Source organism: Nothoprocta perdicaria, unplaced genomic scaffold (assembly GCF_003342845.1).
Source record: "Nothoprocta perdicaria isolate Ctin4 unplaced genomic scaffold, notPer1 scaffold_186, whole genome shotgun sequence".
NCBI lineage: Eukaryota > Metazoa > Chordata > Aves > Tinamiformes > Tinamidae > Nothoprocta > Nothoprocta perdicaria.
Window position 1 is genome coordinate 1,203,861 of NW_020455049.1, and position 22,832 is coordinate 1,226,692.

The 22,832-nt window shown below is 41.6% G+C and overlaps 1 protein-coding gene across 3 annotated transcripts in view; it reads left to right on the forward strand.

The window, feature by feature from the left end:
• The window catches only part of KCNQ1 (potassium voltage-gated channel subfamily Q member 1), a 265,151-nt gene that overhangs the window by 169,306 nt on the left and 73,013 nt on the right, over positions 1–22,832 (forward strand). For 2 of the 3 annotated variants that reach the window (XR_003248977.1, XM_026036799.1), the window contains exons 13-16: positions 9,831–9,906; positions 15,719–15,813; positions 16,447–16,493; positions 17,535–17,596. Coding sequence is in view for 2 of the 3 variants with exons in the window: in XM_026036799.1 (XP_025892584.1) it covers positions 9,831–9,906; positions 15,719–15,813; positions 16,447–16,493; positions 17,535–17,596 (280 nt within the window). In the remaining variant the exon portion in view is untranslated. Of the gene's footprint in view, positions 1–9,830; positions 9,907–15,718; positions 15,814–16,446; positions 16,494–17,534; positions 17,597–18,826; positions 19,704–22,832 lie in introns of those variants that run through there. The other variant, XM_026036800.1, reaches the window with a different exon arrangement.

Below are 22,832 nucleotides of genomic sequence, written 5' to 3' on the forward strand. Positions count from 1 at the left end.
ATACTGCTACACTAATAGAGCCCACCAAAAGCCGACCAGAATGAGGAGATCCCCRTCCACCACGCTGGGGGTCAGATCAACCCTTAGCAAGAAAACGGTGTGTGGTAGAAATGTGTGTTGCMAAACTGGAAAGTTAGGAAAGGGACTGATAGTTTTAACCAAGTACTTGGCTGTAAATCATTTTGTAAACATATCTTTCCACAGTAAGATAGAAATATTAAKCAGAATATTTTTTCCGTGTTGCAGAATTTAAGTTGCAATATCAATGAGCTTGTTAAAACGTTTTGAGTTGTGAGGGAGAATAGCTGGAGAAGACAAAGTAATTAAAATTCATGCTGTTTTTTCCCGATCTCACTTAGTAGAAAGTGGTTGCTGGGCCAAAAAACACGTTGTTGATGTGAACTTGTGCTTTGAAGCCACACAAAGAAATGGAGTTCACATACCAGAGGAGTCAGTCCCAGCCAGTTTCTGTCTCCAGCATATCAGCTCGTAAAATTTCCCCTGTCTTTTTGCAATAGTAATAACACAGCATATTCTGAAAGTATGAGATTGGAGAGGCAAACTTGGATGTTTCAGGCCAAATTTTCCACACACACAAAAAAAATATGCACCCAGTTCGTGAGGGTGTATCTGGAGTTCTGCTCACTATATCATCTATATTGCTGTCTCAGAAGTTTTCTTGTGTGTACAAATTTTGCAGGTTTCTTTGGATCCCCCAGTGCAGTAAGCAAGTGTGTCRGTTTGGGTGCACGTTCTCCCCTGGACCTTAATAAGGCGCTCAGAGTGGGCTCAGCAGCAACCTTTGATATTCAGACAGGAACTTTTGCACAGGATATGCATAAAAATGGCTAATCTAGCCAGTTATTTTTCACGTAATTCAGGAAATGTGATACAGTGTGTATTTTTTAGTGTTTTTCTAGCTGCAGAGTGTCTGTTCCTTCGTGCTTGTGTGATTTGTACATCTGGCATAGTGTGGAGCAGGTCAGGTTGTCACAAATATTTAGGCACCTCGTGAGACTTTCAAAACTGTCCCTCCCAACCTAATTAGCTGGGTTGATAGATGGTTTTGGAAATCCCACTGGGGATTCACTACAGATGTCTGTATACAAATGCAGTCTTGGGCTTTCGAGAGACAAAGATGAGATCTGGGTCTGAGCATCTGCAGGAGTAAAGTGGAGGAAGGATCATTACACCTAGTACTGGACTGTGGCTTTAAAATATGGTAGCAACAGAAGCAGCAAGATGAAGCGGTTGGTGGTCTGAACTTTATTTTGCCCCTGAAATGTGACTTTATTAAAAAGTAAGTCTTTGGCTTGGACCGGCCTCCAAAAAATTATTTTAACTTCTGTGCTCCTTGAGATACGTTAGCACGGGAATATTTGACATCTCAAATGTTGCTAATAACAAATTTTCTCTTAGGCTCTTTTTTTCTCCCCCCCTCACAAATTTCTTTAATTGCACTTGAAAGGAATGGACAGTTTTAGCAAGCTATCTCAGAAGAGCTTAATTTTTTTATAGTTTGTCTGATTAATGTAGCACAAAACTTCAGTCATGGTTGACTACTTCTGCCAGATACTCAGTGGCTCAGACTGATAGAGCTCATTTTCACATTGCATTTTTCTAATACGTTCAAATAACATCCTCTTTGGTTGAAGAAGAAAGTGGTGCCTGGCTTTGCCCCCATGGGGATGGTTTTCCTCTGGGGTGCCAGGAAAGCACAGAAACATGCTCCAACCTGCCTGTTTATTGACAGGCATGGGCAGAAGTACCMCTTGGCTGAAGAGGGGCTGCTACAGGGGCAGAGGTTGGATTCACAGGATGGTTGAGGTTGGAAGGGACCTCTAGGGATCATCTGGTCCATCCCTCCTGCTCCAGCAGGGACACCCAGAGCACGGGGCACAGGGCGGCATCCAGGTGGGTTTGGAAGACTTCCAAAGAAGGAGACTCCTGAGTTTGAAGGCAAGATTTTAATTGGAAAGCAGCGCTCATTTAACACAAGGCAGGGCTACCACTGGCAAACAGTGGGTGAGCAGATGAGTGGTGTTGCAGTAAACTTGACCTTATCTTCCCACTTGTCCTTTCAGGCAGCAGTTGGTTGCATTGGATTTCCTTGATGATGTTACACTAGGGCAGAGGTTTAACATGATGCACAATCAAACTTGATTTTAGTCCTAGACTGCTACTGCTTTTAATTGCATTGCTGCGTCACGTATGTGAGCAAGTTCCTGCAAGTGCTGGAAGCCTGACCCGCACAGGGTTTAGACTAATGCCCCTTGGCAGTATTGATATTCCAGACCATTCTTTCACATAGCAGGGGAAAAAAAAAGAAAAAAGACAAGGCTGCTGCTTAGGATTCAAGTTTGAACAAGCTGTTCTGTGTTTATTCTTCATCAAATGAACCATGAGAGGGCCAGTGAAAAGCTGAAATGATAGGTAAATGGTTGGGGGCCTTACAAGACGATAAGTAAACCCTCTTTGTGTCGTCGTCATGCTGCTACAAATTTCCAAGGAGAAATTATTGCTAATGTGTTGGTATTAGTTCTCCTGTTGCCTGATTAAGTGGCTTATAACCTTATGGTGAGACGACAGGCTGCTAGTTACCCCTTTCCCAGAGAAATATAGCCCGACATTCAACACCAGAGGCCTGTGTTTGCCAGGCCTTTCTCTGTAAGAGAGATCCTAATCTTAACAAGATAAACTGCTTAAATAGAAGCTGATGAAAGAGCAGTCCACAGAGCGGCTCATGCTCTAACTGTTTCACTCTGCTTTGGGACAACTTTCTACTCGTCTCCCTAGGGAAGCTGGCGGAAGAGAGGGAAGTTTGAGGTGTTTGCAGAATTGCAGTAATCTTGGTATCTGCCACGTTAATTTGTGCTCCGTGCAGGCAAATTCGTGGGCATTTTGTACTCGGGAGGAATTAYGGAGAAAGGGTTAAGAGCAAGCTTGCTCTTCATCTGTTTTAAATCCATAAATGTGAGCCCCTGTGCTGCTTCAAGGTTTCGGGTTACTCTCCGTGATTTATAGGAAAAGGCTGTTCTCCGCAAGTCGAAATCCCATGTGTTTCTCCACCACTGTAAAACAACAAACCTTTGCAAATGCTTCCAGTTTCAAAAATTACAGTTGTGATCTACGTTGGTACCTTCTTCTTTCTGCAGGTGATGGCATTGAAAAGGGGAAGGAAGCCCCCTTGCCCCGGGGCTATCCAGTCAAGGTTTTCCAGGCCCTTTTCACTGCAGCTTGCACAAACTGGAGCAACACCCTTGTGTTTATAGTCTTCCCTCGCTTTCTTTTTGGAGGCTACACCCACTAAAAAGTGCAGCTGTAGGCAGACACTTATATCATTGTGCCTAAGTTACATCCAGAGCCCCTACAGAGATGGCAGGCCAAAAATTTCGATGACCTAACGGTCCCCGCGGGCCCTCTGGCTTCTGGTGTTTCATAGGGTAAATCAGCATAGAATTTGGGCTCGTATTTTTTTGTGTGTGTGTTAATTTCTGTGGGGATTTTTTAAACTAGTACTGATTTCTCTTAGCATGTAATCATTACACAGTATGAGTTCAGAATGTATAGTGCAAAGTAAACAGCTTCACAGCAATCACACCCTTCTCTTTTATTAAATGAAAGGAAAATATGCCTGTCTTTGCCATAGTAGGCATGCATGGGGAAATGGTTGAAGATTTCTAATCAATATTTTGGATTATCACTAATTCTGGTAAGATAAATCTGCCCATTTGGGTCATCATCCTCTTCCTTTCAAATATCTATCCTGCTGTAACGTGTCTTACTACGACAGGCAGGTTGGTTTGGTCAGTCAGAAATGTGTGACGACTTCCATTTGTTCCCAACTCTCTCCATTTAGCCACTTTGCCCTGGTAAAATGGCATGAATCTGCAAGGACTATGCCTGAATCTGACCTCTCTAGTCTGTTTCATGTAGAGAGAAAAGACCTTTTGTCTACGTGTTTGCTGTTGTTGAAAATTAAAGGTGTTACTGAGATGAGGAAAAACTGCAGGAGGTCCTGCCTGAAGCCCTTGTTAAAGAAGGTTAAGCAGCAATGTGCTGTTTTGTCATCATCCAGGAATCCCCTCCAGACTGCTTCAGTCTTGATCTCACAAAAGCTTAGTTCTTTGGTCTCGAAGCAAGAGGTTAGCTCAAACTTTAGCAGTGATAGTGTAAGCAGTGATTCTGTTCCATGACCAGTGCTAATTAGGCATGGGGTAGAGCGTATTTCAAGTTAGCATATTAAAGCATTGCACAAAGTGGAAACTAGTAACTGAAACTTCTTAATAAGCCTCCATTGTAGTTTGGATGTCATTACATCTCAGGCTTGGTCTTGGACGTCGTTGTATGCGCGTAGTGGATGGGACGTATTTTGGCAATATAATTTAAGCCGAGGTTAAGACGGGAGTTTGGAGCGCTCTTGCAGCTCCCCGGGCCAAGTGCAAACATCTTTAAAGGATCAATGCCTCATTGAGCCTAAGCAGTGTAATGCAAATCAGTTGAATATTCAGAGTTTATTTTTAAGTGTAGAAGGTCAMCTATAGCACAAGTAGCATGCACAGTATGTTTGCTTCTTCCTAGCATCAGTGAGTTGAGCCTAGCGTCTCTCCGTCAGTGCTAGGAAGGACAGACTGCAATAAATAAATAAAATTTTAACTTTAAAGCATGTTTTTGGCCAGGCGCAACAAAATAATAACATTTCTGGTTTTCCTCAAGCAATGAACCGCAGCCTTCAATGTCCCTAGAAAAGGTTTAAGCTTTCAGGCGCTGTCTGTAAGGGAATGCCCCGCATTATTATTTTCTTATCTGTGATCTCATTTGTGAGTAGTTGCTTTCAAATTGCTTGGCCTTGAACCCGTGTAAAGGAGTGACTGCCTTCTGACTCGGCRTGATGCTGAGTGAAGAGCTGAATAAAAGCTCCTGTGATTTGAGCCTGAATAATTCAGCGCAGTAGGAAAAGGACGAGCAGCTCTTAAAACACGAGAGTGAATTTGTGTCTGTCTTGCACTGCAGCTGCTGCATTTCAGGCCCTTCCAAAGCTTGGTTAGGAATCAAAATGCATTCTTTGCTACTACTGAAGCATAGCATTCGGCCTGAAAATGTATATATGACCTTTATTGTAGATACAGAAGATGATGTGCTGTTTCTAGAAGTGCTGTGTAGTTAACAACTTCACCTGAGAGGAGGTAAAGGTGGTTCAGCCTTGAGCTTCACAGGGAGTCCTCTTTGGCTTGGCCAATTGTTKGACAAAATTTTAACTGCTCAAGAACAAATTGCAAGCACAAGTAAGAGCTAAAGGAGACATCTTTTTTTTTTTTTTTTTCATAATTAGAGTACTTATTTGTAATTACTAGGAAACATTTGACTGCTAAGACAGAAGGAGCTTTCAAATCGAGCTTACCTGTTATTCATGAGTCTCCTCTTTTAAATTATGGTATCTATTATCATGTCATATTAGCATTTAAACCCGATGAAGACCTTGGAGCTATTTGCTCTTGGGGATGGAGAAATTCATTTAATTTGTGGTGTTACCGATTTCTAATTTTACTTTTGTGAATGGATAGTAAGACCAGATGGAAAACTGTAGAAAAGAATGTTTACCCTTAAAAATAAAAGCATTCATCTATTTGAAAATGTTACGGGAGGATTTTTGTAAACATTAAGGTTGGCTGAAGCCCATTTAATAAAAAGCAGGTTTTGTGACTGGTTTGCTCAAACATCATTATGCTTTTCTGACACTTCTGGGCAGCTCTTCTAGCTTGTCCTTAAGGTGCTTTTAGTGAATCCTCTGTGGGTATTTTCCTGAGAGTGCTGTATAAACAGATTTTAATGAATACGCAGACCTCATGGGCATAACCTAATGCGCTTCAGCTCGACGCATTTTCCATGTGGCCCAAAACCAAGAGACTCCTGTCAGGTTTAGCGTGTAGGAAACGCCAGAACGTGCAAAAAGACAGACAGGACCCTGCGCCGCAGCAAACCCTATCCCCAAAGCCTCTGGAGAACCAATGATGAAAGATTTCATTAGACTTAAATGCACTAATGAAATTGCTTAATGTAGTTATTCTGATTCTCTTCCACCAGATTTTGTTACAAGGAATGGTTTTCAGTGCCGGAATGGAAAAAAAATATTCCAGTTCACATGCAAAGCGTATTGTTAAAACCTGATGTGTTAAAGATAAAGTTCAAGTCTAAATAACGCTTAGTGCCAAARACTTCAGGCCAACCGACTGCAGCCTTCATTCTCAATATTTTAGCTCTGTCTTAAGTCAGAAATTTAAGAAGACTGCAGAGAATTTAAATATGTTTGAAAACTGAGCTTGACTTCAAATCAGTGTTAGGCTTCCTGAGAAATGGGCATTTTGTAAAAGATATTATAAATCTGTGGCTCTCCTACTGAGTTTTCATTCTCGCTAAGCCTGTTCTGAATAGGCAGTGCTGACCTTTTAACTCAGATAATATCAGTGGCCATATACATTGGGAGGTCTATGCTAGATATTATAGTCCTGCTAATAAAATGTTCTACAAATGAACAGAAATGTTAGTTATACACAGGAGATTAGCACCACCTTCCCGTGCCTCATTGCTTTAATATTCGTGTTAACACTAAACCAATATGTAGAATGTGTAGAACGCCTTCCTAAAGTGAGAAAGTGAACAAACATCCAGTGACTTTACAAAAGACTTGCTATCATTGTAAGGTTAATAAATATTTCCATTTTTTTTCCATTTGTTAGCACAATACAGTGTCAGGGAGTATGTTCTATGGAATGCCAACATTTACGTYATGGGAGAGTAGATTAGATCTACCAAAAGCAGGGAATTCAAAGTTGAGGTGGTTGATGCATCCTACAGCCTTACATGTATTATTGTGAAAAACATGTTAACAGTGAAATGACATAGCATAAATTAAGGATAGTGTGTGAGCCTTAAATCTGGAACATCCTGCCTTTTTCCAGCTAAATATGGCAATCTGTTTGTTTTAATAGGGAATAAATAAGAAAGGTCTATCATAAAAATTGCTCTTCAGCATATGTAGGTACSTTTATATATTTGGATTTTGATTTCTCAAAACACAATAGCAGATATGTAAGGTAAGGAAATGTGGCTCCTTGAGTTTGTCTTTAATTGGTTTCTGTGCTTTATTTAAGATGCCCCGTTGGTTGGGGAAGATCAGCCCTCGTAGCACCAGGCTGGTTTATGTGTCGTCGGTGGGTTGTTAGACCCTCCTTCGCCCCYTGGGGTAGTTGCTATGGCCTCTGCCTGTTTCGCTGCATCGTTGGCAGCTYTAGAAGGTGGTGGTGAGGGCAGAAGCTTGCTGGAGATGCCCCGTGGTGTGTGCCATGCTGGAGATGCTCTCGATGATGCAGCGCGGCCCTGGACAGGCCGCCCGCCGCGGCCTGCTCCGAGGGAGGCCGGTGCTCATTCCTAGCAGCGCTCACCAGCCGTGCGATTCCCCTCCGGGCTCTTAGAAGGACTTGTGAAAATTGCACTCGGCGGAGGAGGATGTATTGGGGGCTCTTTGGGTTATAAACGTGCTGTAGTCTCCTGCCCCGAGGCTCAAGAGAGACCTTATCGCCCTCTGCAACTACCTCAAAGGAGGTTGTAGTGAGGTGGGCACCAGTCCCTTCTCCAAAGTCATTACCAATAGGACAAAAGGAAATGGCCTCAAGTTGCACCAAGGGAGGTTCAGGTTAGATATTTGGAAAAAACTCTACATGGAAAGAGCGGTGAAGCTTTGGAACAGGCTGCCCGGGGAAGTGATGGAGTCACCATCCCTGGCAGCGTGCAAGAAACGTGCAGGTGGGGCGCGTAGGGACGTGGTCTAGCAGGCATGGTGTTGAAGGGTTTATGGTTGAACTTGATGATCTGGTAGGTCTTTTCCAGCCRTTATGGGTCTTTTCCAGCCATTAAGACTCCACGTTCCCGAGGTTGCAGGCAGTCAGTCTAACGCGTGGCGCTAGSGATGTCACAAGTGACTGAACAAACGTTGCCTGCTAGTGTCTAAGCCCTGAAGAATTTGTTACCCATTTGCAAAAGAGATCCAGCAACTGCGAATCGGAACCTTGGCTCCCATTTAAATCCTTTTTTTGTTTATTTAACATAGCTGCATTGGAAAGTCATTTTGGTGGTGTAGGATTGTTGCTATTGTATACAATCTTTATTATCCAGTTGTCTGGCTTATAGGTGAGACTCTTCATCTAGGTAGAGACTGAGGGATTTGGTGAACTTCGCTAGTGACCGTGTGTCCCCACAAGAAATATTTTACTTAAAAAATAATGGACTGTGAAGAATGCACTAGAGGAAACGAGACACAGAACAAAATGCCAGTTTTATGGCAATTGAAATTTATTCCTACTTGTCATAGGACTTTTTTATTTGTATTTATATACATTATGGATAAAAATATATGTGCATGAAAGTYGCACTCTGCACCTTTGGTATTTAATGACAAATTAAACAACATTTATCCTTTGGCTCTAGCCAAATTTTAAAACTTGGAGCATTTGCTTTCCCTATATTTATGTAGAAATTGTCCTAGTCCCTAGCAGCAAGATGGGGCACTAAGGGATCACGAAATGAGAATACCATTATCTAGCATTAGGCTAACTCAATTCACTGGGAATCGGTCCAAAGAGGCAGCTGTCCCAGAGAAAAGGAGCAACTTTCCATTCTCACAACACGATCCGGGATCTTTCAGCCAGCCCTGCATGAGTAAAGACGTGGGCAGGGTCTCCGGGGGGGAATTCTGCAAGATAGCAAGAAGGAAGGGGCTTTCCATAGAAATCCCACTAGAAATGGAGGGAATGGAAACTTAGGGAAACGGGGAATGGTGCATCGTTACTGAGGGGTGCTTGTTTTACATAAATGTGCTAACAGCCTGAGTGATCTGCAGGCTTCTGCTGAAAAGCTGCATGTTATTAGTTTGAAAAGCGATCAAATTTTAAAGGGAATCTGGAGGAAATAATCTTTTTCTGTCAGTATTAAATTGGAACAGCTTCTGTAAAGAAAAGAAACTACTTCAGAGGCTGTATTTACAAGCATGACATGAGCAGGGCTTATTTTGGGGTGTGCCTTCAGTTGGGTTTGGGGATTTTTTTGGAAAAAGTGATTTTTTTCCCTCTGGAAGGAGTGAACCTCAGATAGGGAGCACACTGGCTATGTTTACTGTCCCATTCAGGAGACAGACATCCCTCTCCCATTTGCACAAGCAAAACTTGCATTTGTTGGGAGAAACCTGTCAGAAGGAATGGGTTCAAGACTCAGGTTTTCTTTAATTAAGTAATTATATTGTGATAATTGAGTAAGTAGAATGAATCGTCAGCACGGATTATATASTTGGCTTGGTATTTTTATAAGCATGTGTGTAAGTGTTGTCTTCAGCTACCACAATATCATTTGCATTGCTTAGCAGACGACTACTAAAAATTCTTTAAATTGATCTCTGTATTGTTTTGGAATAATTAATATAAGTGAAAAAATATTGTACACAAGTTATCAGTAAAATGTGAGCGTGGCCATAACGTGGAGAAACTTAACATCTTGCTTTTCTGGGAAGAAGAGAGGCAGGGAAGATGAGTGGAGGTTTGCCTTCCTCTTAGAAGAGCCTAARACAGATACCACTTTTTGCTGTGAAATGTATGCGAGTGTAGCATAAATCACATAAAGCTCTGGATTTTCATTCTTGGAAGATGAGGGAGGTCACAGTAACAGTGTGTTTTGCTCACAGAATTCATCGATTTGCTGGTGAAGCAGCTGAAGGCTGGTATTTGTGTTGCCTGGATAGAGGAGCTCTATTTCCATATTCACCTTCCCTTTTTTCCCCGCAGGCTGCGAGAGCACCACCGTGCTGCGATTAAGGTGATCCGAAGGATGCAGTATTTTGTGGCAAAAAAGAAGTTCCAGGTGAGCTATGAATAGAAAGCACCCCCCAGAAATCACCTCATTTATTCCCCTGATTCCTTGCTCCTCCGAGGAGACCAACACGGTTCACTTTGGTAATGATGAGCTGCACTGCTGTTCTCTCCCTGCTTGAACAGGGTGGTGGCTTAGGGCAGGTTAGTCAACTGTGGATACACTGGGAATAGGTGAAGTCCTGCAATGCCACCTGAATTAAAACATTATTCTGTGCTAATGCACCTCACCTCTCRCCTTCCATTATCCTCGTCCCCCTCTCATGATACGGACATCTCGCCTGTCTGAGCTGAGGTCACTGTCATGCTGCATCAGGAGGATTGAGATCAAAATACTCCCCCATCCTTGTTCCTGTCTCTTCCTGGATGTTAATAAAGTCCTGATAAGAAACAGGAATGAAAATTTGTTAGTATGTTGGAAAGCTGCTGTTTCTTTGGACCTTGTCCCTCCTGCATAGGTAGGAGAGCTCCTTCACCCCCAGTTTCCTTCACTGCTGTAGCCATCGCTGCTCCAAGCTTCCCATGTCTCATTCCCCTTGTTCTGATGCCGATACCATAAGTATTTCACAGTGGCTAATTAACTATGTTGCGTGGCCTGCATAAAAATTTGTTCTTCCAGGTTTTCTAAGAATGTGGTGGTTAAATCAATGTAATTAATTTAGTTAAAAAAAAAAGTCAGCAGCCTTCAGACTGATTTAAACCAGATGACTATATAAATAAGAAATATATTATTTAAAATGAAATAATAAGGGGCAGTCCCTGGAGAACAGCCTGCACAACTGAAGATGCAAAGAAACRGGGTGGCTTAACTGCCTCTATCTCTTTTCAAACAGTACTTTGGCAGTAGTACTCACAGTAGATTAAGGATGGGAAAGCTTATTACTCTACACCACGCCAAAAAAAAAAAGACCAGCGGTGCTTCTTCCCTGAAGTATTTGAAGGGCATGGAGGTTAGGAGCAAAAAGAGGCTGATGCTTAACAGTCTGGGAGAGGGTCGTTTTTCTCAGTTGAAGATGTAAGCAACTTGCTTGCTGCTTTGCAGCTCGGACTCGCATCTRGAAGAATTGCCTGTGTTCTTTAGCAGCTGTCTATTTTCAGTCTTTAAAACTGGTGAGCTGTTCTGTAGCTGAGCTTGCCTGGCCTTATAAAAATTTCTTTCAGTTGTGTTTAATGTGTTCATACTGTAACCTCTTAGGCTTCAATCTTCCATGACAGGGAAGATTTTCTTGGATGGGACACTTTCAGRAAGTTTCTGTTGGAAAATTTCACCTGTTATTTTGATTAGACTAAAATCGAGAAAGACCCAGTGTTCAGACTGCTTGAAAATAATTTTTGCAGTCAGTTTCGGAGAACTCCTCAGTGTCTGGTAGTCGGGAGCTGTTACCTGGAAGGAGGTGTGTTCCACCCCTCTGATACGTCCTTGGCTGCTMTGTGAAAAACAGCCCAAATGTGGCCAGTTACATTAAACTTTAATTTACTYTCATTCTAAAACCCGCCTGTGATCCTTTGGTGCGCAGTAATTACTGAATCATTGCTCTCATAAATTCGGATCATAAAATATTTGCCATGGTATTAACTAAATTACTTCGAAACAAGAATCCTACACATTATATATCTGCCTCCCAAGTGGGATTTGTCAAAAACAGACTTGGAAAATGCCTGAGCGCTCCGTGCAACATTATCCACCTGGCAAATAAACGAAACTCCCCTGCGGCAGATGACTTGATAGAAGCTGAAAAAGCATTTGACTGAACAGAATGGGACTATTCAGTCCGTGCTTAAACCTTGTTGGTGCYCGGTATCCCCTGTGCTAATCTGGCTTCTCAGTTGTGCTCTACACTCCTCTGCAGAAGGAGCGCTCCTGGCCAGCTACAAAATCCCTCAGCGAGGCCGTCTCTTGTCCTTTTTAGCACTTTTGATTCATCCTGAGCTCTTAATATGAACTGATAACAATGAACTAAAAAATGTAAATGAAGCAGGAGGACTCTGCAGGTCACTACTACATGCAAATAATGCAGCTGTTTGTCAGCAGAATATTCCAAAGAGAATTTATAGGGAGATACCTGATACTTCTGCCTAATCTCTGCACACAGAGTTATAACCGAGTTGAAAAATTCAGAGAGCACTGAAGGTAGAGTTTTCCAAAGCACCTGCACAAGTTAATGAACAAAGTCACCTTGAAATTCTAGCCATAAGGTGCTTTTTTTTTTAATCTCCATAATTAAGAGATAACCACTATCATTATTCTTCCCTTGCGTGGATGTTGTAAATCTACTTTGTTCTATTGCAAGCACGTAAATAGTCATAAGAAATTAAAAATGTTTAAACGTGAGCCAAGTAATGACTACACAGCTTCTATGAGTCAGCGTAACAATGTCTGCTTTACTTGAAATAAAGCAGAATATGTGTTCTTAAAGGTTAATCTGTAAGTAATTTCAACTGTAGTCCATTGATTTATTTCTGTTTAAAAATAGCTGGGACGTAAATACTTGTAAATAGTTGCAAGGTCAGCAGCAAAAGAAGTTTGTTTTGTTTTGCTTTAGAGATGCATCTAGAGCTGCTGAGAGGGAAAGCGTAGGAAGGGGAAGAAAATGTCCCACAATAGGTCCCAGTCCAGCATGGGTCTCCAGCACAGTCTAATTCGCTTACCTTATAACTGGATTCAGAGGCCATGAGTGACCCATACTGGGTTATTTCCATTAGATAAATTCAAGGGTCAATAATATTCGTCTTCCAATTAAGAAAACTTCTAAGTTTCTTAAGACTTATGGGTGGACTTATGGCATATGGATAAAACTAGGATATCTAACACAGATCTAGAGACCAGAGATGTGGTCTGATTTCCCCATCATTGTCATTGTGAAAGATTTTGAAATGCTTTTTTCTTTCCATGTACTGCCTTGGCTTCCTGATGAGTTAAAGTACTTTCTTCTGATTTTCTTTTTTATTTTGTGTTGAGCTCTTCATATTGACAAATATTCTATAAACTAAAAATACAGCTTGTGGTTCCACCTATCACATGAGCAACTGTTGCCTAGTCTGTAACAATGTTAGCGGAAACTCCTGCATTTATAGCCTTATAATTCATCATCTTATGTAACTATTTGTCATGGCTATGAATCACAAATTCGGAGTGTAATCGTCTATAATCTCAACCCTAAGCTCTAGCAAACAATGCAGTTGAAAGTGCCCTGCGCATCAAAGGGTCTTAGGCCCATTTTATTTGGCTGCTGTTTGGTTACATTTCCCAGAAATTCCTCTCATGTTGATTCCCATCTCCCTTTGCCCGGCCTAACTCTTGGAGAGTTGTCTGTGCACGCAGCTGCTAGGGAGCAATACGCAGCTGTGCACATATTGGATGTTTGTCATTGGCTTTTGGGGCTCTTGCAAACTGTCTTTTTGTGTGCAGAGGGGGACGTTCTAACTCATTTAAGGTGATTTTTTTTGTTGCTTTATTTTATTTTCCATGACTTGGTTAATTAGCTGAGAGGTGAATTAATTTAGGGAGAGTTTTTGTTGGTGTTCACGTTTGTTTCTTCAGGAGTCATCCCTTGACTGTTGCAGCTTTTTCCTTCTACAAAGCTAACCAAACTTTTGGTTGTCAACATCAACATCATGATTTTTTCCTCTTGAAGGATCCGCTTTCAAGATGACGTTATYGCAACATAATCCGGACTGACTGTTACACATCCCTTCCTACTTGGAAATTAAACTTAATTCATAAATTCTGCATATTGCAGGCTTTCAGCCTTGCCATGCTTCAAAGAGATAGGCAGTTTGCTAAATAAAAACTGGGCAGTAACCTATTGCTTCTGCTATCAGACACCTGCATCAGAGCATGGGGAGTGCAAGATGAAGCCCTGTGTAATTATTCTCACTAAATTGCTTTTCGGAACCTGGAATTTTCAGGCTGATCTCATCAGACTTGTCTCTCTTGACTGAACAGCCATAACCAAGAAGTGGTATTTGTTATAGAACCATGTTTATAGTACTAGACCATGGACAAGACTTGCAGCTTTTGCCATCGCTGCTGCTTTCTCTGTGGATATTAGTTACAATTTCAGTGTGTGTACAAGAGTGTATATGGGCAGTTAGGTTTCTTGTGAATTCTTCTGGGTGCTCTTTGGTTAACTTGAAATTCTGTTTCTGTTGAGCTCTGTCGTTAGAGAGTATTTCAGAAGTGCTCAAGGTTGACATTTGGCTTTTGGGTATCTAGCAGAATGAAAGAAAACTTGCAAAATGAAATTATAACTTCAATGAAGAAGTAAATACATGGAGAGAGATTTTTAAATCAAGTAATAACTGGTAGGAGGCTGCAAGATTGACGTGGGGTTGTCTTCAGCAATGGGTTGAATCCAGACTATGAAAGTAAATGTATTTTAAATCAGAGCATTCAAAGATCTGACTCTGTCAGAATTGCCAAATTTCAGGGTTATCACATTGATTTAATTCTCACTTTGTGCAAGTAAAGAGCCGTGTGTAGCAAACGTTCCATGACAAACATGCTTGAAAAGGAGATCTAACTTGTTATATGGAAGAGCTAATGTTTTAAATGAACCCAGGCCAAATGAACCCACCTATCAAGATCATGCTGGTGCCTCCCTCTTCGGGCTGCAGGCCTTCTCTTTGCTGAGTTATCAAAATGGSACTCAGATGGCTTTTGGAATGGGCACAGCCAAATGGCAACTGTGTAAAACTGAGCAGGTCTTTGGAAACTTAGAATAAATCCTGGGAACAATAATCTGTAGGAAGATGGCAGCCGGAGCGAAGAGGAATTGCAGACTACCCTCTCTAAAGCAGGTAGCAGCCTCAGGTGTAGGGTACTGTGCTAAAGTGTGAGAGAAAGAAAACCTGACTGTGAATCAAAGCCAAACTTCCCAAGACAYGTGTGAAGCTCCAGAAATAAGTGTGGTAGAATTTCACCCTTTCCTCCCCTTTCCACATTTCTTGTATTGATCAGGTCTAAGTATGCACACATTGATAATAGGCCTGTACACCTCAGCTTATGCAATCAAATACAGCAAAATTGCATTCATGACCCATTCAAGGTGACTGAAAAGTAGGCTCTGTAATGCAAAATCTAGATGTTGGGTGAGCAGAACTATATTCTGTACAACTTGCCGTGAGACATTCACTCTGAAACCCCCAGCATAAAATGCTGTTACTTCTAGCTAAACTTTCAGTTATAAAATACTTCTTTTTGAAGGAGAGACACTTTATTATTATTATTATTATATCCAGGAGTTTGCAAATTACAGGCATAGGACAGTTGTTTCTCGCACCAATATTTTCCCAGGATTTGCAGGTAGATTTGAATGTGGAACCAGCCTTTCTGGAAAAGGAAATCAATCATACACCTTCAACCTGGGCTCTGGTTTTAGCTTCTTACATTAAGAGCTGAACCTTCTTATTGCTGACTCAGAATAAAGATCTGTGCAGGGAAAATACAGCTCTTTCCTGGCCAGTGGCCCATGAGTATAAAACTCATTTCTACAAGAAACTAGAATCACCACAAACTTTGAGAAAAGTGCAAGATAAACTTTTTCCTTTGGCCTCCAATTCTGATGATAGTCTCTTGAAGAGCATGTGGTAAAGCTGTGGTACCAAAAAAGGGGAATTAAATAGGGACCATCATTATTCTACAATCAATGTGTGAAGTATTTCAAATGTTTATGTTGTGTTTGGGTACACAGATTTAAAAAAAAAAAAGCTTTCCATTTTCTCCTGAAGACCACTCTGTCTGAACATGGCTCATTGGTAGGTTCCTGTGGCTCAACAAGTTTCTGTTTTCTGTGTTTTCACAGCAAGCTAGAAAGCCTTACGACGTGCGAGATGTTATTGAGCAGTATTCCCAGGGCCACCTCAACCTGATGGTGCGAATCAAGGAGCTACAGAGGAGGTAGGACAGTGAAGCTCCGCGTCCCTATCCATGGGCACTGACAGCCGGTGACGGCCGGTGCTAACAAGACAGCAACTAAAGCCATGCATCAAAATCTGATAGTATTAAAAGCAGTAATTTTGCAGTTATTTTGGTAACATTCCATAAAGTTACTGAATTTACATATGGAATTGAAGTAAAGGTTTCTATTTAGAGACGATAGAAATGGGAGAGGTTTTAAACTTCTGGGTATTAGGACCTACTGTTTTTGTTATATCTGTTAATATTGCCTTAGTGCACACTAGTTTGAGCAGAGCCCGTAACCTGCTCATGATGTAGGTGCTGTGTCCCAGGAAATGGGGCGCCTGCTCCGTTGGCATCACACTCCAAGTGTAAACAGAGCACGAGTGGTGGCAAGTCAACAGTCATTAAAAAACCTAACAACCAATATGTTTGATTCCTTTTTTTTAGTATTTTTAAATTTCCTGCCATTCTTAGCCCAAAATGGCTGTTTCATTTAGACTGCTAGGCAGAACTACTTGAACTTCATTTTTGTGAAACAACCTCACATTTCCAGCTAAAGAAAGGAAGCGTGTTGTTTCAGGCTGATCAAAGCTAACAATATTTCTTGCTTTTCTTTTTGTTTATTTACAGGCTGGATCAATCTATAGGGAAGCCATCTCTTTTTATCACTGTCTCAGGTAAATTAAGTCACACTCGACTGCTATAAATACCACAGCAAATACAAAATGTGAAGTTGAGGGCAATAACACTAAAATTGTGATGGAGAGCAGCATGAATAGCTGCTAAACAGACTGCTCCTTCTTTTTCCTTGCACAGCCATGTAATAATGTGGGGTTTTCCATGGCAGCCTCCATGGAACTAATACTTTTTACCTCTATGACTGTTTTAATCATCAGTCAGCAAGACTTGAAGCATAGATCTCAAACTGAATATAAGGGATGTGTCTAAAGATAATCTAATTAAGATATAATTAGTGAAAAATACTTGTAAAAACTTCTTATTTTGTTGCCAAATTTTCAACATTGCTAACCTGTTGTGGTCTGAAGCTTAGGCATTGACGGGAACAGTTAGCCACCATTACCCTTAAAATAGGACTATTTTTATTTACATATTTCAAGCGCTTTCAGTTTTCAAAATATTGGCTCTAATCTCTCTGAGACTCAATATGCTTTTCAATAAAACACCATGTTATTGTTGTAGGGTTTCTATTAAATCAATTATATACACACAGCAATGATAGCTTTGAGGAGAAGCTATAAAAAGAGCACAAGGTACTAAGGTGGTTTGAGACAAGGCTGACTGTTCAGAACTCTGTGAATGTCATTTCAGGCCCGAGTTTCTATATAATTTATAGGAAAAGAAGATAAAACATTATACAAGCACATTGTTCAGGTTGGCTGTGGAGGCTTTTGCACAGCGCCAGATTGTTTTAAACCGCAGTTAAAGCATTAACTAAACTGGGAACTGTTTTGTTCTTCTAGGTTAAAGCATAAAATTAAGATTGAAAMTGCCTTAAACCTAAGGGCTATTAAAAGCCATGGCTTGGGCTAATGCTATAAAAAGAAACAAAAAGCTGCTTTTAAGACATAAAACTACCATCCTGGCAAAGGTGTTCAGTTACACAGCGTTGGTGGGCTTGTTAAACACACCCTGTTGTGGCTTACTGCTATTTTGCTATAACACCATATATTAATTTGCAAATGTTTCTTGTTGCACAGAAAAAAGCAAAGACCGAGGGAATAACACGATTGGTGCCAGGTTGAACAGAGTGGAAGACAAGGTAGGCTTCAGTTGGGCTGGCTGTGAATGGGGACCTGGTATGTTCCTGAACAGAGCTCGTTTCATGGGATGGGGGGAAAAATACGGCTTGAAACAGAGTTGGACGCCTGGCTCTTYCAGGTGATGGAGGGTAATTTTTGGTATGGATTGCGTTTTTTGATTCTTTGTTGTCTTTTTAACAGAATATGAAAAAGCAGACTTGATTTCAGTCCCTTTTGGTATTCCTTTGGGGTTTGATTCGTATTTGTATATATTACACATGTCTCAATGTGCTCCTTCTTTCCTCCACAATAGATAAAAGGCTCTATTCCTTTAATACTTGAGTGTATTACAGTCACAGGATTTCCCTTTGATCATTGTTCTGTAGTTTGTGTAACTCCACCTACAATTCCATGGAGAGAAGGAGAGAAAATCTTGCTCTGKCTTGGTTTTCATTCTTGATGACAAATGGAGTTTTTGCTTTCAAGTGACATGAAGCCAGAAAAAGAAAATGTTCTATAATTGCAAATTAACAGTTAAGTTTTTTTGTAACCCTTTGTTTCAATTTATTTCAATGCTAGCTGTGCTTGGAAAATTAGATGACAGGAAGGAGCTATGTGATTACAAAGAAATACTGGTTTGCATATGTTGGTGTTAAGGAGAGAGAAATGGGTGGGATCATTTGTGATTTCTTGTCATGATTTCATGGTGGTGACTGGGGAGAGGGTAAAGAATTTCCTTAAGCTGAAAGTTGYTTTCACTTATGTGTCCTGTCTGTTAATTCAGTAGTGAACAGTCAGAGTTTGGGGAGAAAGTAACTTTCATAGTGTTTTTTCCACAAGTGGAAGCCTTGTATGTGGTAGCCTTGCACAAGGGTTTGTTCTGAAAAAATATTCCAACCCTGATCTGCAAATGGAAAGGAATGGGCAAGACATCCAGACTGTACTCTCCAACCTCTGTTGATTTGCTTGTGACATATCTGTTCTCTACACATTTCTCTGCAATACATATTAACTTCTATACAGGGGCAATAAATAAGAGGGAGCAGGTGTCTTCACCTCTGTGTAGGGTGACATTAAAGGGAAGTCTAGCAGAAAATATAAAAATCTAGGGCATTTTGCCCAAAGAGCATCACTGTGCAGTGCTCACTGAGGTCCATGGTAAGTGTACTTACAAAAAGAAGGTATTTCTAAAAAGTTTGGCTTATGGTTTTTTTTTTTTTTTAAATTTAATCTCCTCTGTCAACTAAAAGTGTGGAATGTGACAACACGTCTAGTGAGTGCTGCCAAAGGACAACGACTCTCCTTGTTGGACAACTAAATCTCAAGTTAAAATAGATTCTTGGTGCTGTCTGTAAAATCTCAAATGAACCTGGAAAAACTTCAGTGTTGTTCTGGCTTGGAGTTAAGCTACTTTGGTTACTTTGGTTATTAATTACTCTGGTTACATCCTTACAAATAAGTACACCATGAATTTATAGTGACTGTTGTTTTATGCCTTGTAATGGGTCTGTAAAACACYCCGCTTCATTTTAGCGTGTCTGGGTTAAACTTTAGTCTTGTTTTAAGCAACAGGCCCTTCTTTCCTTGTAGTTACATGAGCTCATCTGTGGTTTCAGGTTTGTATGTTATCTGACCCATACGGCTAGYCCTATCTGCAGGAATTTTATCTGAAAGTAGCTGAAAGGCTAAAAATAGACAAATTCCCTTGGAGCAGGCAAACGGGTGGTATTTTTGACAGCACATGACAATGGTGAAATGGCATTTTTGCTGYAGATGGTGGCCAAAATTGGGTTTCTGCATTCTGAGGTGGCCACCTTTTCTTCTCTCTAACCTCTAAGATGTATGAAGGGCTTTCAGCACCCCACTGCAGCCCTGCAGAGCTGCTCGCTGTGTGAARGATGTGCCGTGTGTTTGTAGGCCACCTGGATGTGCTGCTTTTCCAGTGCTCCTTTGTCAATGGGCATCAGCAGCAGGATGCTGCCTGGGGTATGGCTGAGGCCACGTTGGGTCGCTAGTAAAAGGTTCTTTAGTTCCACGTTGGGAGGAACAACAGAATTTGCTTCATGTACCTGTAAACAGCACTCTCCATGTTGTGAGGGAGTGAAATTTTGTGATTATGTGTGTAGCTTGTGAGAGTGTAATTAAAGATGGTTTCATAACATACAAACACGAGGGGCATGGATTAAGGTTGCAGCAGCAAAAAAGCCTTTCTAGGCATTTTTTTTCTCATGTTAACAAGTAATTGGGAAGCAGAACCTGCTGCAGCTGCCTAAGAAGAGCCCCAGTGCCCTCACTTGGGTGCTGCCCTTGTCCTCCCTGCATCGCGGCTGGCGGCAGCGCGTGCCGCGTCCCTGTGGAGCGGCCTGGCCCTGGCTGAGGGCCCCGGCTCCGCGCCCGTCCCGCCCCGTCCTCTCCCCTCGGGCGCGCTCAGGTGTCACGAGCTGCCCACAAAGTAGCCCCGGCCCAAGTGGGCGCGCTCAGATAAGTCAAGCTGGGCCCGCGGGCAAGGCCCGCGAGCAGGATCAYGGCAACAATCCAACTGATCTGCGGCGACCGGCATTTTTTTCCCATTTATCCCGAAACATCTGCGAGTGCCTATTCGAGCTCCCCTCAAGAAACCTGGCCGCTGCTGGCTCGCTCCCAAGCTGGGAATCCAAAGCAGTTTCCCAACGGGGCGCAGCTGTGTGTGCACCCTGCCGCTGATCCGTGCGCAGGGAGCCAGCGGCCGGGAGCGCTCGGCACGAGGCTGCGTCTCCTCCTTCCGTGRCTTCATCTTGACTGCAGCCATGGCCACAGTTAAGCGCCTCTTCTGCAGCTACTTGCAGATGATCACGTCGGGCATCGCAGGCCCGGCTTGTGCTTTTGTGGCCATCCCGTAGGCTTGGTGCTTGGCTTCCCTTGGATAGTTCAAGCTTAGAAATGGGCGTTGTAGCAACTCGTCAGGAATACACTGGGAGGGCAACAGAGTCATCCCAAGCAATTTTCTGGGTGCCCTTTGTGCACTCAGATCTATGCTTGTACCTGACAATAATTAAGTATAGATATTAGTATTAGCAAGGTCACCACTAACATTCTAAAATATTTTTTCAGTTCTATGGACCATTAGAAGTAATCCTATCTACTGCTAAATTTGAAGCTGCAGAGATCTAAATGAAAATTTCTGTTTTTATACAGAAGTTGCATAGTAGCGAGACACATGACACCCCTTAATGTGAGCCTAACAATTCTCCAAAACAATATTCATTCCAAGTATATGCACATATTGCACGCTTAAATTTGAAAATATGATCCCTTGTACTTTGAGTAGTGCCCAAGAATGAAATGCAGAAATTCAATCATGCTGTGCAGCACTGAACAGGGAATTGTTTTACTTTTTTATATTTAGTTTACAGGCAGCTTGGACCACTTTCTAAAATATTTTTTTTTAAAAAAGTGTAAAAACATCTACCCTAAAATAGATCCTACTGTGCTTCTCAAGTTACCCACTAGCAATCAGAGCTGCTCTTGAAAAGCAAGGTCTGAAGGGAGCTCTCTTGTTTGGGCAAGTATGCAGTTGTTCTTTTAACTTCTAGCTAGAGTTATCTGTTTCTTCTCTTTTTCCACCTACATTGTCTTTGTTAAATGCATAGATCCCACATTCAATAAAACCATAAGTATATGATGTGTGATATATTTTTCACTGAATGCTCCATACAAAAATGGATGCACATACGGGGGTATTTTTGTAGCTTAAAGATCTTCCCTTCATTGTTTTTGTAAATAGGTAGAAGTTAAAACACTTAATGCAATTAAATGTTAACATCCAGCCTTCATCTTGTCTCATCATTTAAGCATATAACTTTTTCCTCATACTGAGAGCTGAAAGCTAACAAATTCATGACTTTTCTCAACTTTTTATTTTTTTTATGGACTTGAATTCTCTTTTGGTGTCCTGCCTGGGAGGTTTATCCTAAAGAGGAGGGTTAGGAGGTTTATCTGYTAGGTCAGTTTGCTCTATTCCATTTCGACTCTGCTTGCACGTAGTTCCACCATTATTAAATCTGATGCTTTACTGTATCACAAGTTAAAGTGTAATCATACCATTTCCAATAAAGAGCTCGCAGTGCATCCAAAGTAGGAAGATTTAGGACCTGCTGCAGAGCCTGTTCAAGTTGATCAGAGCCTCTCCTTTGACTCAGCCAGCTTTGAAGCCAGCCTTTTAATCAACACATACCGGAGTCGCAGTGATCCAGCATTCCAGCCTCGCTCCATCAGGGCCGGCAGAAGCACTAAGCTCTATCACAGCTGTCTGCTTTTGAGAGGGGTTTTTTTCCCCCTTTTGGCTGATGTGCAATTTTGCTTAGAAACATGGAAGTGTTACTTGTTTCACAGCCTTTCTGTCCCTGGAAGTGGCCCTYGGAGTCTGTGCACGTGTGTGTCTTGTTACTGGGTGCGCTGTGTCTGGCTGCACTGTCAGCGTATGAAAAGGCTGCAGTGTGTGTTAAGTAGCCAGAGAGAGAGGAAGGGGGTTTAGAAGAGCTGGAAGCTGCTCCTATTGCTGGGCTTTGAGTCCTTCCTCCTCCTAGTTTAGATCAGCCAAGCTGCTCTTGACATATCCATACACAGCCTGAATAACGTCATTGATACTGTCATTTAGTTCCTCTCTTTGGCCCCGTGTTTCATAGGGACTTGCTTAGACTYCTGGGCAGTTGTGATCCCCGTCCTTGGAGTCATCCCTGGAGGTGTGAGGACAGTGYGAGTCCAATGGAAATGCCACGGGAAGGACTTCTGTGCAGTGGGATTTTTTAGATTGGAACATTGGTTGATAACTGGGCTCTGACTCTTCCTGTTCTCATATGCTTTGCAAGTGGTCATTATTTTTAAAATGTTGTTTCTTTGGGGRRAAAAAAAAAATCAGTATTCTAAAAGCAGGTGATTTTTTTCATTTTAATTAGAAAAGTCTTATTTCAACTACCGCCTTCTGGGCTAAARAGTACTTGTTTTCATGTTGACCACTTTTTTGCCTAAAGATGATTGAAGTTCCCGATTTTCTTTTAAAAATCTGCCTTATTCAGCATATGATCCCTCATTAGCACCTTTTTAATTTTTTTTATTAGTTTTCCCTCTATTGTCTTTCTGGCATTCTGTAGTCTGTGGAAACAGTTTCTGCGCTTCCTGGTGTAACTTCAGAATTAATGCACACTGAAAAGGCAAACTCCTAAAGAGGAATCGAGTGGCAATAGCTTTCTTTCACGTTGGTACGTGGTGGAGAGAGAA